This window comes from Eumetopias jubatus, unplaced genomic scaffold (genome assembly GCF_037043125.1).
Source record: "Eumetopias jubatus isolate StellerSeaLion01/CBP00866 unplaced genomic scaffold, mEumJub1_p1.0 scaffold_5, whole genome shotgun sequence".
Classification (NCBI taxonomy): domain Eukaryota; kingdom Metazoa; phylum Chordata; class Mammalia; order Carnivora; family Otariidae; genus Eumetopias; species Eumetopias jubatus.
This window is the reverse complement of record NW_028274811.1, coordinates 103,742,906-103,760,968: the sequence shown is the minus strand read 5'-3', so window position 1 is coordinate 103,760,968 and position 18,063 is coordinate 103,742,906. Positions and strand designations below refer to the sequence as shown.

The window sequence follows — 18,063 nt, the reverse complement described above, 5'->3', positions numbered from 1 at the left end:
AAGTGCAATAAGCCAGAAACAAAAAGAGCCTGTATGATTCCACTTACATATCTAAAGTAGTCAAAAATCAGACAAAGAGGGAAGAACTGGTGGTTGTCAGGGACTGGGGGGAGGGGGAAATGGGGAGTTGTTTAATGGGTCTAGAGTTTTAGTTTTACGAGATTAAAAAGTTCTGGAGATCTGTTTCACAACAATGTGAATGTACTTAACACTAGTTACTGAACTATACACTTAAAAATGGTTAAGATTGGGGGGTGCCTTGGGGCACTTGGGTGGCTCAGTTGGTTAAGTGTCTGTCTTCCACTAGGGTTATGATCCTGGAGTCCTGGATCTAGCCCCCACGCCGTTGGGCTCTGCACGCTGCAGGGAGCCTGCTTCTCCCTCTGCCCCTTCCCACTCATGCTCTCTTTCTCTCAAATAAGTAAAATCTTAAAAAAAAAAAAAAAAAAAAGGTTGGGGGTGCCTGGGTGGTGCAGTCCGACTCTTGATTTCAGTCCAGGTCATGATTTCAGCCCCCATGCTGGGCTTCGGGCTTTGTGCTCAGTTAGGAGTCAGCTTGATATTCACTCCCTCCCTCTGCCCCCACCAAAATACATAAGTCTTTTGAAAAAATGGTTAAGATAGCCCGTATATCTTTTTCCACAATTTTTAAAAATTTTAATTGTATATCTACCTAACACTGAGGAGAAAGTTTGACGAAAAGCAGTTTATTTTCATGGTAGTAAAGGAATGATTAGCACAAGGGAAGTAACAGTAACTACACTGAGGAGGAACAGGACAATGCCCTGACCTGAGAATCTAAGTGAACATCAGCAATGAGGGCAGATGTGGAACCCTGAGAACACTGCATCACCTGTATAACCTGAACCTTTTGTGAGCAACCATCAGAGAAACCTAAGTTGAAGAATAGTGCCTATTACATATATTCTATGGCAACTGAATGCAATACATGATCATTTACTGGAGGAAAAACTTCAAAAGGACATTAATGAAAAAATGGACAAAATAATGAAATATGGGCTACAAATTAAAGTACTGTTTCTTGGATTTGAAAACTATATTGATCTTAAATGAGCAAGTATGGAGGGGTAAAGGAGAATGATGTATGCAACCTACTCTCAAAACAGTTCAAGAAATGATACTTTTAAAGACCAATAAAGCAAACATGGCAAAATGCTAAAAAGTAGTGATTCTACACTTGATCTTAGCCAAAAGGCCAAGAAGCAATTCTAGATAAAGCTTATTAAGAGTTCTCGGGCGCCTGGGTGGCTCAGTTGGTTAAGCAACTGCCTTCGGCTCAGGTCATGATCCTGGAGTCCCGCATCGGGCTCCCTGATAGGCAGGGAGTCTGTTTCTCCCTCTGACCCTCTCCCCGCCTCATGTGCTCTCTCTCTCTCACTCTCTCTCTCAAATAAATAAATAAAATCTTTAAAAAAAAAATTAAAAAAAAGTTCTCTGCTATGTGAAATTTCAAAATAAAAAGGTTTCAGTAAGTATAATCTTAAATTTCGTTCACCTCAGCTCCACAAAAACATTTAAGCAAAGAAAAGTTAATAAAAAAGAAAATTTGGGGGCACGTGGCTGGCTCAGTCAGTCGAGCATGGGCCTCTATCTCAGGGTCATGAGTTCAAGCCCCACACTGGGTGTGGAGCCTACTGAAAATAAATTAAAAAATTGTTCTACTTAAAGCAGAAATGCCAAACACACCTCAAGTACCACTCAGCACAAAATATATATTCAGATACAACTATGTTAATTATTCAGGGGGTATAAAACCAAGTCCCAGCCCTAGAACCCAACATCAGTAGGCAAGACCAGAATGTAATACTCATTGCCAAAAGAGACTACAGACTTGAGAGGGAAAGAAATCACTGTGGATTAGTAATCAGGCAATGAGCTTTGCAAGAAAAGGTCCATACCTAGAAGGGCACAGATAGATTGAAAAGCAAAATTGGGAGTCGTAAAGAGTTGTTACACATTTTTGAATGCTAGTAACCAATTCGTGGTTTTAAAAAAGTGGTTTTAGGGGCGCCTGGGTGGCTCAGTTGGTTAAGCGACTGCCTTCGGCCCAGGTCATGATCCTGGAGTCCCGGGATCAAGTCCAGCATCAGGCTCCCTGCTCAGCAGGGTGTCTGCTTCTCCCTCTGACCCTCCCCCCTCATGCTCTATCTCATTCTCTCCCCCAAATAAAAAAAATCTTTAAAAATAAAAATAAAAAAGTGGTTTTAGTGTGGTAAAAACCACAGATGCAGATGACCAGATGCAGCATTAGGAATCACCAGTCAGCAACCTGATTCCCCCTTCCATGAGACAGGTAAGAATTCAGAGGCTTAAGCAATAAAATAAAGATCATCCATCTGGCTGGGAAAGAGAAGTCATGTTGGAGAGAGTGTATGAGGGAAGGCACTGCTAATGAGGGTTTATGAAGAGTGTGGTGAATGGAAAACACCAGTCTCTTAAAATTAAGAGACCAATGAAGCCTTCTGATTATACAGTAATGGGATTGGAAGTGATTCAATCACTTTGAAACAAGCTCAGCTATCCTAGTCTGGTCCTATCATTTAGTAAGTGCAAAGAAAAGCACAAAATTATCTTTCTTTTGCTAACTTTGAAATGTCATTCTCAAAGGTGAGCCCTTTACAGTGTTTTAAAAGCATATAGGAAGCAGACACTCTAAAGACTAAATTTCTCCAAGACTAACTTTTTCATGACACAGCTCATAATTTGCTCACACAAGCCATCTGCCCTAAGGGGTTATTGGGTAGAAAAGATTAAGAAACATTCTATACCATACACTATCCAAGCATCTCCTAGTTAGCTCATTCCCTAGTAAAATCTAAGTATCATCCTTCTTTATAAAAGGGTAAAGTTACACTTTGAAGCTTCTACAAATCATTTCAAGGTGTTTTGAAGATACAGATTATACTGCAATACAACAGGATTTAGGTTAGTGGCCAGTCAAGCAAACCCATATTAATTAATCCTGCCACTTAGGAGCTACTTCTTGAACGTCCTAACAGTTACCACATACAGCACTTACTGTGTGCCAGGAACTATTTAAGTATGTACTTATTCACATTAATTCATTTAATGACCACAACGCTTTCAGTTAAGTTATTTGTTCTACCCCCATTTTACAGAGAGGGTAAGTGACCTTCCCAACACCGCACAGGAAGTAAGCAGTAGAGCCAGGCTGTGAATCCAAGCAGGCAACCGGGAAGCCTGGTTCTTTGCTGCTCCTGCCTCCCTCGTTTCATCCAGTGACTTGTGACTTAAACCCTCTCCTCCACCTCCACTTCCCCACCAAGGGAGTGCACGTGCGGACAGGTCTACATGCTCTTTTCTCCCGTGCATATAGACAGGCTTCAGAATTTGGAATTTTTTTGGCTTTTTGAGATAATAAGCAGCCTATTATCAAGCACATTAATGCTTCAACAATCAAATGAAAAAACTTTCACACTAAATGGAATATACTGATATAATAATAATCTCACATAATTTCAGTCACATTAGGTTTTCCCACCAGAAAGTAATAAAAAGTTGCTTTCAGAGCTTTTTGGACACTGGAATTGTAGTTAAGTAACTTCAAAAAATTGTCATCTAGATTAAAAATATGCATAAAAAGGGGAACCTGGGTAGCTCAGTCTATTGAGCACCAAGTCATGGTTTCAACTTAGGTCATGTTCTCAGGGTCGAAGATCAAGCCACACCTGAGGGTGGAGTCGGCTTGAGAATCTCTGCCTCTCCCCCCCTTTGCCCCTCCCCCACTCGCAGGCACTTGCAAGCTCTTAAAATTTTTAAAAAAAGATTAAAAACATGCATAATTGCTCATCTCAGGGCCTAGTACACAGTAAGTAGGCCCAATATATGGTAATTATTAAAGTTAAAATGTATTCAATTTTATTAACAAGTGAATATGGATGACGTTTTTAATTAAAACCTCCAAGTACTACAAGAGCAATTTGCAGAGACTATGGGTACCCAAATGGGCAAGGAGGCAGGAAGGATGACTTTATCAAGATAAAAACAAAATATGCACCAATTATGAACTGGAATACCACGAACTATCTTTTAAAAGTAACTGACAGGGAGGCTGCATAAAGGTTTTACAGTAACATCTCTCTAACCATAAATACTCACTCCATCTTTTAAAAGTCTATCCAATCCTCTTTTATAACATGGATAGCTTTTCGAGAGGGCAGGGGGTAAAACACTAAATAACAGTAATAATTTAGAGTTTAAGCTCCCAATCATGTACGTTCAAACCATCCTCTAAAAACTTACCTGGCTAACTAGGTTTGGAAATAAAAAATGGAGACAACTATAGATAGAGAAAACTTATGCTTCAGTCTTTTGTAAAGTACAAATAGTAATAACATCTGTACGGTATTCAAATTATTACTCCTTAACAGTAAATTCTTTTTAAAAATAACCATCAAGAAAACAAGTAATCAGTTTGCAAATTATTTTTTTAAAGATTTTATTTACTTAATTTGACAAAGATACAGCAAGAGAGGAAACACAAGCAGGGGGAGTGGGAGAGGGAGAAGCAAGCTCTCTGCAGAGCAGGGAGCCCAATGCGGGGCTTAATCCCAGGACCCTGGGATCATGACCTGAGCCAAAGGCAGACGCTTAACGATTCAGCCACCCGGGCACCCCCAGTTTGCAAATTCTTGAACAGAATTCCCTTGGTCCTGGCTCCATTTTGTTTCCATTATGAATTCTAAGTACTTTTAATATTTCTTTTGTATTATGTCTAATGGGGCCCACCACACAGAGGTCTAAATGATTTCTCAACAGACTAACTTTAAAAGACAAAACAGAACAATTTATTCAATTTATTTCTCTATTCCTATTTTACCAAAAACAGGCTGTTCAACAACTTACAGTTTTAGTCTTTAAACTATTTTCCAATTCAACCATGCGGCACTTAACATATGCTGATCTTGTGCTCAGTAAGCTTCAAATCTGACACATTTTGTGATTCCTCTCTCAGCAAGGGGATTCCACTGTTGCCAGGGCCAGGCCAACCAAGGCAAAACATCCCAGGACCATATATGAAGAAACCCCATTTCCAAAAATGCCCCGAGCAATTCCTATTTTAAAAGCAAGCAGCTATTGCCTGGTTGAGAGGGGAAGAAAAGAGATCTTTTCTACCCTACCAAGGTAACTCCCCATCAAAATCATAAGCTAAATGGTAATGGTAAAAATACAGAATATATTCAATTTAGAACAGGATTGTTTTCAAATCTTAGACAACCGCATATTGTTCAAAAAGGGCATCTTTTATCTACTAATAGCTTATATTTTAATATAAGATAAATATAAAATATTTTAATATAAATATAAAACATATTATAATCTTAGGCAATTTACTTAATGTCTCTGAGCCTCAGTGTCTTTATCTGTGAAATGGGGATTAGTGGAATTTACCTTACTAGACTTCCCAGAGAGTAAACTGAAAACAGTGTATACAGGGCACCTGGGTGGCTCAGTTGGTTGAGCGACTGCCTTCGGCTCGGGTCATGATCCTGGAGTCCCGGGATCGAGTCCCACATCGGGCTCCCTGCTCGGCGGGGAGTCTGCTTCTCCCTCTGACCCTCTTCCCTCTCGTGCTCTCTATCTCTCATTCTCTCTCTCTCTCAAATAAATAAATAAAATCTTTAAAAAAAAAAAAGAAAACAGTGTATACAAAGTGCTTGTCCCAGTGACTAGTTTAAGAGTGAGAAATATAGTAGCTATTGTTAATTACAGTGAAGACTGGCAACCTTCCTAGATGGTGGGAATATGCAGAAAGTGAAAATCAAATATTAGAGGTATGAGTTTTAAAAAGCTAAAAACCACTATTCTATTTTAAGGTGTAAGGTGACTGTATAAAAAATTGGTCCAAGGGGAAAAGATGAAAGTTATGAACTACTGAACTCCTAGTAGGCAACCAAATTTAAGAACCTATTTGCATGTCTAATTACCAGTTCTATAATAAGAATCTGGATCTGCCACCCAAGTGGCCCATGCCCACATGTATTGCTTACTTTGTAATTACATCCCAATCAAAATTAACCAGTAACTTTTGAAACAGGTTTAACAAATTTATGGTCCTACTATTTTGGCAAAACTACTCCCTAAAAATTACTTATCTCCAAATATGGTACAAGAATCACCTGCATCAGAATCATCTTGGTTAAAACTGCAAATTGCAGTGGAGCTCATAAATCTTAAGCACATTTGTTCAGAGGACCACTGCCCGAAGTGTTTAAACATTCTATATTAAATCCATCCAAAGTGTAACTTAACCTCCACTTATTTTCTTTCAAGATCTGCCACTAGAGCAAGCTCTGCTCTGCTGGTCATGTGTGTCTGAATTAATCTGGGAATTTAGGGAGAACAGGGCCAATAAATATCAAGAAATAAGGATGCACTTCATAGGCACAAGTACTAAGAACATCTTTCGTTTTTTTATCAATGTGTCATTAACTCAGCCGTAACAGAGATGAGCACATACTACACAAACCCTTTAACAGCCCCCTACAGAAAAATGGATCTTAGGAAATTTAAGCCTAGTTTCATCAAGAACTTTGCTTTAGGGGCGCCTGGGTGATTCAGTCGTTCGTCTGCCTTCGGCTCAGGTCATGATCCCAGGATCCTGGGATCGAGCCCCACATCGGGCTCCCTGCTCAGTGGGAAGCCTGCTTCTCCCTCTCCCACTCCCCCTGCTTGTGTTCCCTCTCTCTCTGTCAAATAAATAAATAAAATCTTTAAAAAAAAAAAAGCACTTTGCTTTAGACAATACACAGTGAAGTATGGTCTTACACATAAAAGGCTGAAAATTAATCTCATTAGAAGCCCCAAGTCCATTAAAACATGCCTGACGTAGTTTGTGTTTACAACATCTAGTTATCTAGTTTATAAAATTTAGTTTTAAAATGTTTTTAACACCATGATGTTTGTTACAGGATTCTTTACATTTAAACTAGGTTTTTAACGTCCAACAATTCATCACCTAAAAAAAAAAAAAAACCCACACATGGCAGTCCAACATGCTAGAGGAAAGAGCGTGCTCTCAATACAGCATAAATGCTGCTTTAGTAGTGGGTGTCCTAAAACTGGGTCAAAAGTGGCACTTGCCTCTGTGCTATCTTCTGTGGGAACTCTAACACCTTGGGATATAAGCAGAATAATCACCAAAAAAAAAAATGTGTTTTAAATATGTACAACTCAACACAATCATTCAAGCATACTACTTGAGGACCTAAATTCTCGACCTGGATGCTTAGTATAAGCTACTAATACCACTACTCACTGCTTCACCAGAATGGCTGTATATTTTTCCCACCAAAAGTAGAGCTATTGCACCATACGTTTCATGGTCTCTGTAAAGAAAAAAAATCATTGTCTTGGTTTATATTTCCTTAAAAAAAAAAAAAACTTTTCTACAAATTTTTTTAAGAACTTAGTGAAACCTGCAGTTTTTTAAAGAAATCACCTCAATTCTTTTTAATGCAACCGTACCCCATAGACACACAAAGTATTTGTAAAAGGTCAATTCTGAAATAGACCTATCGACAACCTTTAATAAGCATGTACCACAAAATTAAAATGCACAAGGGTTTTTATGCATAAACATTTACTTCATGACTCCTTAATTCATATCAGATCCAAAAAAAAAAAGGAATTCAAGAGAGATTTTTCAGGATTTCAAAGTGGCTTTAGAACTACTTTTCAAGATGATGGAGAACAGGAATAAAACAATTGAAATGATCCCTCTGTGTAATTAGAAACCACAGGTCCCAGTACATACTGTTCCTTCAGGTATGGACCGAGAAAGCTGACAGTACCTTTTCAAAGAAACTAGGGCTGGGGGCGCCTGGGTGGCTCAGTCGTTAAGCGTCTGCCTTCGGCTCAGGTCATGATCCCAGGGTCCTGGGATCGAGCCCCACATCGGGCTCCCTGCTCAGCAGGAAGCCTGCTTCTCCCTCTCCCACTCACCCCTGCTTGTGTTCCTGCTCTGTCAAATAAATAAATACAATCTTTAAAAAAAAAAGAAAACAAACTAGGGCTGAAGACTTTTACCTTTTGCAGATAATCTTGACTGGTTAAATTTTTCTATATTTGGAATTATTAAAGTTGGATGTGTGTTTAAGGGATAGGTCTAAAGTGTGCAAGCAGGCAAGAATGTCCGTATCATTTCTACGGACCCAAAATATGGGACTTTCAAAAGAGGCCCTCAGAGGGCTGTGGTTGCCCCTTCGGTTTGCTCCTGAAGGAAAAGAACTATTTTTAAAACTTCCAATGGGATGCAACTGGAAAAAAATCTAAATTGTGGGAAATTCTGCCGAAGTCCATGGTTTAACAAATAAACAAGGAAATATAATGGCAAGAGAACTACAAATGAAAAATTTATGAAACTCATCAACCAATTCCAATGTATAAACTTTACTTGGATCCTAATTTAAACAAAACTTAGATGTTGATTGAGATGTTAATCTTCAGACACTGAAATTTTAACTCTGACTGGTGGGCCATAGGATGATAGAAAGGAACTGCCGCTGTTATTTTAGGTGCAGTAACAGTTGTACATTATGGCTTTAAAATCTTTATCTTTTTAGAGATCTATGCTGAAATTCTTACAGTAAAGAAATATGTTTACGATTTGCTTCAAAATAATCCAGTGGAGGTGGGCATATGATGAAACGAGTCTTAATAGTTGATAAATGTCAAAGCAAGAATAATACATACATGGAGGTTCATTTCCCATAATAAAAAATAAAACAAAAAAATTATGGTACAACCACTGGTTTATTATCCTCTCTAAAATTATCATTAAGACAGTTTAGCAACGTGAATGCTTACTATAGAATGCTAAAAGAAATAAATGCACTTAGGTCAAAATTTCAAAAGCCTAGGTTAAGGAAGAAAAGGGAGTAAGAAAACCAAACTGAATTTGTGGGTTAGTTGATTATTTTTATCTGCTAGTATTAGATTACTGTCATTACATATTGCTAATGAATTCAGGAGTAGGCAGGTAATTCAAACTACCTAAGAGAGCTGGGTATAAAACAACAGTGGAGGAGCCTAGAATAAACTAAAAAATGGGGGCGCCTGTGTGGCTCAGGTCATGATCTCAGGGTCCTGGGATCCAGCCCCACATCAGGCTCCCAGCTCAGTAGGGAGTCTGCTTCTTCCTCTCCCTCTGTGCTCGCTCTCAAGTAAATAAATAACATCTTAAAAAAAAATTTTTTTAAATAAAAGAATGCCTTAAAGGGTTTTCAGTTTCAAATAAATCCTATAAAACCAGTTTTTAATCAGATATTCAAGTATCTTCATTTTTAGGGTGACCATGTCATTTGTATAGTAGCCAAAGCAAGCTACTTTGAAGACGTGAGTTCAAACTGGGATGGTACAGAAAAGCCAGACCACCTGGTCACCCTATTCACTTTATATATACATAAACTGAGGCATTAAGTTTTTTTGCTTGTTTGGGTTGGTGAACTGCCTAAAGTCAAAATGAATATGCCTCATAAGACCTAGAGAGACTGGAGCCCAAAGAGGCATGGAGATGTGCCCGAAGTCAGTGTTAACTGGAGAGCCTGGCACCAGAAGTCAGACCCCGACTACCCTGACACTCTGTCCAGATCGATCTACTACTTAGAAAGTGGTACTACCACCTTTTTAATCCCCTGTCCTCTTCCTTTTCTCCACAAAAAGATTCTCCTCAAAAATGCGTTCTTCAATCAAATAGCTAAGAATAAGGCAAAAAATAATACAATGGCAGGAAGGTGAATGGCAAATGCGGAAAGAACCTGCTTGGCTCCAACACTAATACCCTTTGTATTATCCCATACAGCTACTGAAATCAGGATAGGCACTAAATTGCAGAAATACGCAATTCTTTACTGTTTGAAAGAAAATTTGCCAGCCCAACCTTCTAAAATAAAAGTAGAAAAAGTAGGGACACCTGGGTGGCTCAGTTGGTTAAGCGACTGCCTTCGGCTCAGGTCATGATCCTGGAGTCCTGGGATCGAGTCCCGCATCGGGCTCCCTACTCAGCGGGGAGTCTGCTTCTCCCTCTGACCCTCCCCCCTCTCATGCTCTCTATCTCTCATTCTCTCTCAAATAAATAAAATCTTTAAAAAAAAAAAGAAAAAGTATAAGCCTTAGAATCAGATCAACCTACATTTGACTCCTTACTTTACCATTTATAAGCTCAGTAACTGGCCGAATTAAATGAATCTCAATTTCCTCCTATAGAAATGAAAAATACCACCAGGGTTATAAAGACTAAAGCAAGTGGTACAATGCCTAGTACATAATGGGAAGCTCTTGTTACTTTTACCCAAAGGTTTCATTAAATGGCCAATTTTAAAGAAGCTGTTTACTGGGGCACCTGGGTGGCTCAGTCGTTGAGCGTATGCCTTAGGCTCAGGTCATGATCCCATAGTCCTGGGATCGAGCCCCACATCGGGCTCCCTGCTCAGCGGGAAGCCTGCTTCTCCCTTTGCCACTCCCCCTGCTTGTGTTCCCTCTCTCCCTGTGTCTCTGTCAAATAAAATCTTTAAAAAAAGAATTAAAAAATAAAAAAAATAATAAAGCAGCTGATTACTGTAATCATGGTCATGGTAGAATCTATAAAGAGGATCTCCTGGATCATCATTTAACCCCCAAACTGTGCATCAAGTATGCAATCAAGGTAAAGGGCAGATTACAAAATATATAGGCAGATCCGTTTTTCCAAACTATAGTATGAAAAAGTGATACCCAACTAGTCAATCATTAGTCCAGTAATAATTCAAGTGCTAAATTTTAAAAAAATACTGGTATTTCTTCACCAATTCCACAATGGTTACCTCCTAAATATAAGCTTCCAGAGGCAATGACTATAACTCATGGCATTCAAAAACTAGAAGGGTGCCTTACACACAGATATGCTCAATAAATATTGTTGAATGAAAAGTTGGTACGGTTTCCTTAACGAACATTTAAAAAAAGACTAAGGAGAGAGACCTTTAACTTCAAAACATTAAAATGCAGGGCACCTGGGTGGCTCAGTTGGTTAAAATGTCTGCCTTTGGCTCAGGTCATGATCCCAGGGTTCTGGGACTGAGCCCCGCATCAGGCTCCCTGCTTAGAGGGAAGCCTGCTTCTCCCTCTCTCACTCCCCCCCCTTGTGTTCCCTCTCTTGCTGTCTCTGTCAAATAAATAAATAAAATCTTTAAAAAATGCAGAAGGTTCATAATAAAAATAGCTCCCTCCAACCAAAGAAATTGTTGTCTATAAGCAGCGTTAGCAAAGAACAAAACTCAAAAAATAAATTGCAATTTTTTATCAAAGAAAATTAAAAAAAAAATGAGCACCTCAACAGAGTAAAGAACTATCCATTCCATTTCCAGGAACAACTTACCTTTTTGCACCTTCCTTTTGCAGATTTGAAATCCAGATTCTCACACAATCACTGGCCTTCACTTCTGTTTGATTCAATAGCATACACACTGAGTCTCTCCTTCACTATTAAATACATCAGTAGAAAGCACACTGGTCTTATCTGCTAACTATGAAAACAGAAGTGCAAAGGTCCTAATCCAAAATTCTCAAAAAAGAAAAACTAAAAAATTGCTGAGGTTAAACAATGTACAGAAGCAATTATAGGGGCAGCCGGCTGACTCTGTCGGTTAACAAAAGGACTCTTCGGTTTTGGCTCAGGATCTCATGGGTCCCAAGATGGAGTCAGTGTAGGGCTCCACGCTCAGCTGGGAGTCTCCTGAAGATTCTCTCCCTCTGACCCTCTCCCCCCTTCATGCTTGCTCTTTAAAAAAAAAAAAAAAAAAAAAAAGTGGAGCGCCTGGATGGCTCAGCCAGTTAAGCATCCACTCTTGGTTTCGGCTCAAGTCCTGATCTCATGGGTCCTGAGATCAAGCCCGGTTAGGGGGATGGAGGGACATCCCCAATAGGGAATAGTCTCCTTGGATAGTCTTCTCTCCCTCTGACCCTTCACCCACTCCTGCTCTCCCTCAAATAAAGAAATAAAATCTTAAAAAAAAAAAAAAAGAATTATAAAGGCTCCCATCTTCCCCCCCTGCCCAAACACCCTACTTCAACATGTATTTTTTTATTTTTTCACATTTCTACTGCCCTGTAACTGCCTTCCATATGTATTTTAAAAATTTTTCCCCCCAAAATGGAAAAACGACGCTGGTGTCTTTATGCGAGTACAAGGAGTTAAAAATACAACATACTGGGCGTCTGGGTGGCTCAGTGCTTAAGCATCTGCCTTCAGCTCAGGTCATGATCTCTGGGTGCTGGGATCAATCCCCAGGGCTCCCTGCTCAAGAGGGGAGTCTGCTTGTCCTTCTGCCCCTCTCCCTGCTCATGCTTGTGTTCTCAATCTCCCTCTCTCAAATAAAAAAATATTAAAAATAAAACCTATTAAAGTAAGCCATTTCCAAACAGGTGAGATACCCATCAGAGTGTGTGCTGTTGCAGGAAACAGAATGGAGAGCCGTGAATGGGAGTCTCTGCACTTCATATCTGCAAAAGAAGAGAATAAAAAGGTTAACTTAACTCTAGACTTAGAATACCTTCTTTACCTGTTTAAAGCAATGCCCGCAAACATTTTAAATCAAAGATGAAAATGTGTTACGCCAAAGGCTTGTGCGTGAATTCCACCTTCTTGCCCTTAATACATAAACTGTATCTACAGTATTAGAAATCAATATTTGAACATTTCTATATCACATCATCCCGATACTAAAGGGTAAAAGAAAAAAATTCTCTCTTTTCTTTAGGCTTCTCTTAACTATCATTTTAATTAGCCAAATGTGCTTCCCTACCGCACAGTTAGTAAGGGTAATTAGTTCTAACAGGAACAGTCAAGAGGTTCATTTCTAACAAATACTCTTCCCCCTATAAGGAGTGACGGTTAACCTTTTGGGAACCCCAATGCACACACCCCTTTCTCCAACCTCGTTAAAGGTGAATGTAAGAAAAAAAGTGCCTCACGAGCAATGTCCCCCGCCCAGCACCAGGTTCTCTGCAAAACTCCTTCTGCATTTCGCATTAACCCACCAGACCCCAGAGTGGGTGCGCCAGGGCCAGGTCGCGGAGAGAGCCCGGGGGGTGAGGGGTGAGGTCCACAAGCCCGTCAGGCACCCGCGCCCCCCACCTGGTAACACACCTGCCCTCACAGGCGCCCACCTGGGGCGGGGACCGCCCTTTCCCGGCCCAGCGCGCCTGCCCCACTCGGAGCGCGCGCCCCGCCCCGCACGGGACCCCAGGGCGTGCAGGCGGCGGGAGCCCGGGGTGCAGGGGCCGTCCTGGCTCGCTCCCTCCCTGGGGACCAAGCGGGCCCGGGGGCGTCCTGGGGGCGGGCGCGGTACCTTTTGGACAGATCCATAAGGACGCCGGAGAAGAGCTTCTCCCCTAGACGGAACGACACGACGAGCGCGTCCTCAATGATGTGGTCCAGCGTGACCCGCACCTCCGAGCCGGGAATCAGCTGCGACACCGCGGAGTCCCCGCCCGCCGGCGGCACGAGCGCCGGGGCTGCGGGCTGGGGCAGCGGCGGTTCCTGGCGCTCCTCGGGAGCTGGGGGCTGCTCGGGCGGTGGTGCAGGGGAAGGTGGAAGGTCGGGTGTTTCCTGAGGCGCGGCTGCCGCCGGCTCCGGTACCCGGACGGGCAGCTTCTCCTCAGCCTCCAGTTCCGGCCCCGCCGCCTCCGGGCTGCGGGCGAGCTCCCCCGGCGGCGGCGGTGGCGGCGGGAGCGGCGGCTCGTCGGCCTGAGGAGAAGACTGCTGCCCGTCGGGCTCGCCGTCCGGCACAGATGCTTCCGTCGCCGTGACCGGGAGGGGGTCAGTGCCGGCCTCGCTGCCGGGGATGGGCTCCATCTCCGGCTCGGCCTCGCCGGCGCCCCCCTCCCCGGGGGACGCTGCAGTCGCTGCCGCCTCTGCAGCCACGGCCGCCATTTTCTTCCTGGCTTCTCCCTCCTCCAGCTCGGGGTGCAGCGGCGGCGGCAGCGCTGCTTGGTTCCCTGGGCCTTCCCCTCCCTCCCTTGAACAGTTTCGTCCCGCCCTTTCCCTGATGCTCGCTATTGGCACCGCGCCATTGGCTCCGTCCTATACCCCTCCCGCACTTGTGACACTCCATAGGCTAGGTGGGGTCGTCTATCACCCAGTCAGTCCCTCCCTCCCATACAGAGTAGGAACTTCTCATTGGCCGGATGAATTGTCAAATGTTAAATCTTAGAGGAGGAGTGAGGGGACGGGGGAAGTCACAAAAGCTGAGCCATATACTTATCGCCTCTTTCTATTGGCTGGAAGAGGAAATAAAGTTTTATGGTTGGCCTTGGCTCTTGCCCATTATTAGTCAGGCTTTCAGAGGTGGGAATAAAGGAGAGAATCACGTGGCGTGCCAGTTCTTTCAAAGGCGACCGAGGGGAGGAGTAACAAGAGAATGCGGGGGGCGGGGGGGGGGGAGCGGCTTCCCAAGAATCCCTGCGCGGAGGTCCTTAGAATAAATGTTATTTCTAGGCGCGGACCTGCTTGTGGTTGTGTGTGGATACGGCAAGCTTCTTTGAGAAGGCCAACTAAAGTTTGAAAATAATTCTAGACACATGTTTTGAGCTTCTACTAGGCTAGGCACCGTGCTAGGTGTTGGGGATAGAATGATGTGTAAGACATTCTCCAAAACCTCGTGACAGACACTCCAGCCCCCACACAACGAGTGTTTTCCTTGACTTCTCTCCACTTTCTAGGAACAATGAACTTACTTATTTCAAAGTAGGAAAATGCTAATGAAAAGAGGAGGGACACCATGCATACTGTATTAAGCTGATGAACGTCCCAGAGAGCAGTCCTGAGGCATTGGGGGACTTACATGTGAATATTGTTTGCTCTCTCCAAATTGACTGGAAAAGTGGACGCACCTGGTTCCTTGCTTAAGCGCTTTCCTTTCCTGGCCTCTTCTATGCCACAGGTTCAAAAAGTCTCTCTTCAATGTCCTAATGCTCCTACTTCCCTTCCCACTTTAAGTCTCTGGATTTGTTATGTCCAGAAGAATCTACTGAACCCATTTATTTCAGATTGCACCTCAGAATCAGCCTATTCTCCAGAAGAGATTATAAGAACTGAGAATGCCGACAAGAGGGGAGAAAAGTTGACAGCGTTAAGGGGAGTAAAAAATGAAATTCTAAATAATTATAGCTAACATTTATTGAGCACCTTCTGTGTATGAGGGCCTAGTACAAACAGTATAGGATCTCACTTAATCCTTACACTACTCCTATGAGACAGGTAATATTATTATACCCATCTTACAGCTAAAGAAACTGAAGCACAAAGACAGTGCCCAAGGTCTGTCAGCTAATAAATTTCAGAGACAGAATTTCAGGTTTACATTGAAAGGACTGAAAATGGCAAAAACTAAGTATCGCCATATGTTCTATTTCAAGCCCTGGGGCTCTTGGGAAAAGCCAGTAGGGAACCTAGTCAGTGCAGGTTTAGCATCTCCAAAGTAGCAGAAGGATATGAAATTACTGAGTGTCAATTCTGTCAGGAATTTTCCCATAAGCTCCCATTTAAAATCCGGTGAGTTAAGTCTTCTCCTTCTTTTCCAGATGAGAAAACTGACCCTTAGCCAGGTTAAAGATCTTCTCAGAGGTCACACAGCTAGCAGCAGGTCCTATCTAACCCAACTCTGCCAAGTGCATGACTATTCCACTCACTCATTCATTGAACAAATAATTTATCTCCTATAGGCCAGATGCCTGCAGTAAACAGACACAGTTCTCACCTTACAGGACTTTTACCATGATCACCTGGTCTATAATTCACCATAGTCAATTAATTAAATATTACATATAGTCCTATGAAACTCCTAGAGCCATGATGAGTTCCCACACTGTATAGTCTCTCAGAAGGGAAAAAATATAGTTCGGGTCCTGGGACCTGATTAAATCTTGCAGTAATTCATTGCAAGACACTGAAGTGAATCACTTAAATTAAGGATTTATGGCAGATTGTGGCGTGCCAAGTCCTCCTTCTTAATCACCATTTTCATCCTGCAACTGAAGAGCCTCTACTGGGTCACTATGTTCACATCAAGTATAACCCCTTCTGCTTGTCTTTCAAGGCCCTCTCCATTCCTCCTCTATCTTTCAGGTTTGTTTTCTACTATTCTTCAAGCTTGCTAATGTTGGGAAGATCTGGTCATGCATCCCTCATCCATTTATTCAACAAATAAATGTTGAAGGCCTACTATGTGTCAGTTACTGGCTAGCCAGGCCAAAGGCATGCAGAAAGAACATGAGAAACTTAGTGGCTGGCTTCCTGGAGCTTATTTTTCTAATTAGGGAGTTAGAAAATAAGCAATGAATAAATAAGATGATTACAGATTGTGAGAAATGCCATAAAGGAAATAAACAGGATGAGGTGATAAGCAGTTGTTGCTAACAGAGGGGCAGAGTGTCTTCTTTAGATAAGGTGGTAAGAAAAGGTCCCTCTGAGGATAAGACATTTTAGCTAAAATGCAAAGAATATGAAGGAGCCAGTTATTCACACTGTTGGATGAACATTTGGGTCAAAAGGAACAGCAATTACTAAGCTCCTGAGGCAAAAGAGGGCTTAGCTTATTCCAGAAACAGAAAGAGACCAGTGTGGTTGAAGAGGAATGAGCAAGAAGATAGGTAGGTGAGATAAGGTTGGAAAGGAAGACAGGAGCCAAATCATATTTTATGTAATGCAGATATAAAAACAAGAGATTCTACCCTCAGGGAGTTTCAAGTTTAGTGGGAACCTACCTTTTACATGTGCTGTTATATCCTAGTCACCCCTGCATTCAGCCTCTTCCTGGCATAGAATCAGCATAGAAGAAGCCCTTGGTATTTGTGGAATGGATAACCACATGGGACTAGATGGATGATTAGATGAATGGATGGAGGTTTGGATAGATGTTTGGAAGGCTGGATGGTGTCTTAGTCCAGTCAGTTGGCTAGAACAAAATACCACAGGCTGGCTATTATAAACAACAGAACAGGCTTAAAAACAATTGACAGGTATTTCTTACAGTTCTGGGGTCTGGAAGTACAAGATCAGGGTGCCACCATAGTCTGGGTGAAGGCCCTCTTCCAGGTTGCAGACTTTTGGAATACTCACATGGCAGGAGGGGACAAGGGAGCTCTCCTCTGCCTCTTATAGAAGGACATTAATCTCATTCATGAGGACCCCACCTTCATGATCTAATCACCATCCAAAGACCCAAAGACCCCTATCTCTTAGTATCATCACTTTAAGGATTTAGGATTTCAACATATTTTGGAGGTACACAAACATTCAGACCATAGCAGATGGATAATTTGTTGATTGGACAGATCATTGAATGGATGGACAGATGGGTGCATAGATAAATGGCAGTGATAAAGAATACAACTAACTAGTGGATCTAGTGGATCCTCACTGTCACAAGCGGACTTTGAACTTGAGCTCTGTGGGGTACTATAGTTTTGTGGCTAGAAACTCAGAGTGGAAGTGAATAAACCTGTATGTGACTCCCCAGTTGGCCTCTGACTAGCAATGTGATCTGGGCATGATCTTAGGCTAGTTGGTTAATCTCTGCTTCCTCATTTATAAAATATCCTAATAATAACTATGTAAGGGTATGTTTGTTTTTAAGTTATATAAATATATATAGTGCTTAACATAGAACCTAAATCATAGTAAGCACATCTCTATCACTGTTAGCAACTAGATCTAGAAATTCAGTTTTTTTTTCTAAGTTTTATTTCTTTTCTTTAGTTATCTCTACACTCAATGTGGGGCTCGATCTCATAACCCTGAGATCAAGAGACGCAGGATCTTCTGACTGGGCCAGCCAGGCATCCCTAGAAATTCAGTCTTATTACATCTGGTGTTGATAAACATTTCAGGGGCTCTGACTCCCAATACCAACCTTATGAAAGACTAAATAAAACCCCAAACACTGGGGTGTTGGTTCATGGAGAGGTTTAAATATGGCTAATTGTGGTTATTTTTTCTGGGCCTGGTCTCTCAGGAAATCAAATTTATAGACAAAAAATAGC

At 41.9% G+C, this 18,063-nt stretch overlaps 1 protein-coding gene and 1 pseudogene across 4 annotated transcripts in view; both read right to left on the bottom strand.

Annotated features, from left to right (window-relative positions):
- The window catches only part of PWWP2A (PWWP domain containing 2A), a 37,429-nt gene extending 23,423 nt beyond the window's left edge, over positions 1-14,006 (bottom strand). For 3 of the 4 annotated variants that reach the window (XM_028106493.2, XM_028106496.1, XM_028106492.2), the window contains exon 1: positions 13,371-14,006. In XM_028106493.2, coding sequence (XP_027962294.1) covers positions 13,371-13,954 — 584 coding nt within the window. In that variant the 5' untranslated portion in view covers positions 13,955-14,006. Of the gene's footprint in view, positions 1-11,398; positions 12,010-13,370 lie in introns of those variants that run through there. The other variant, XM_028106498.2, reaches the window with a different exon arrangement.
- LOC114212007 (U2 spliceosomal RNA) lies at positions 1,084-1,228 on the bottom strand (annotated as a pseudogene).
- Positions 14,007-18,063: the final 4,057 nt, after the last annotated feature.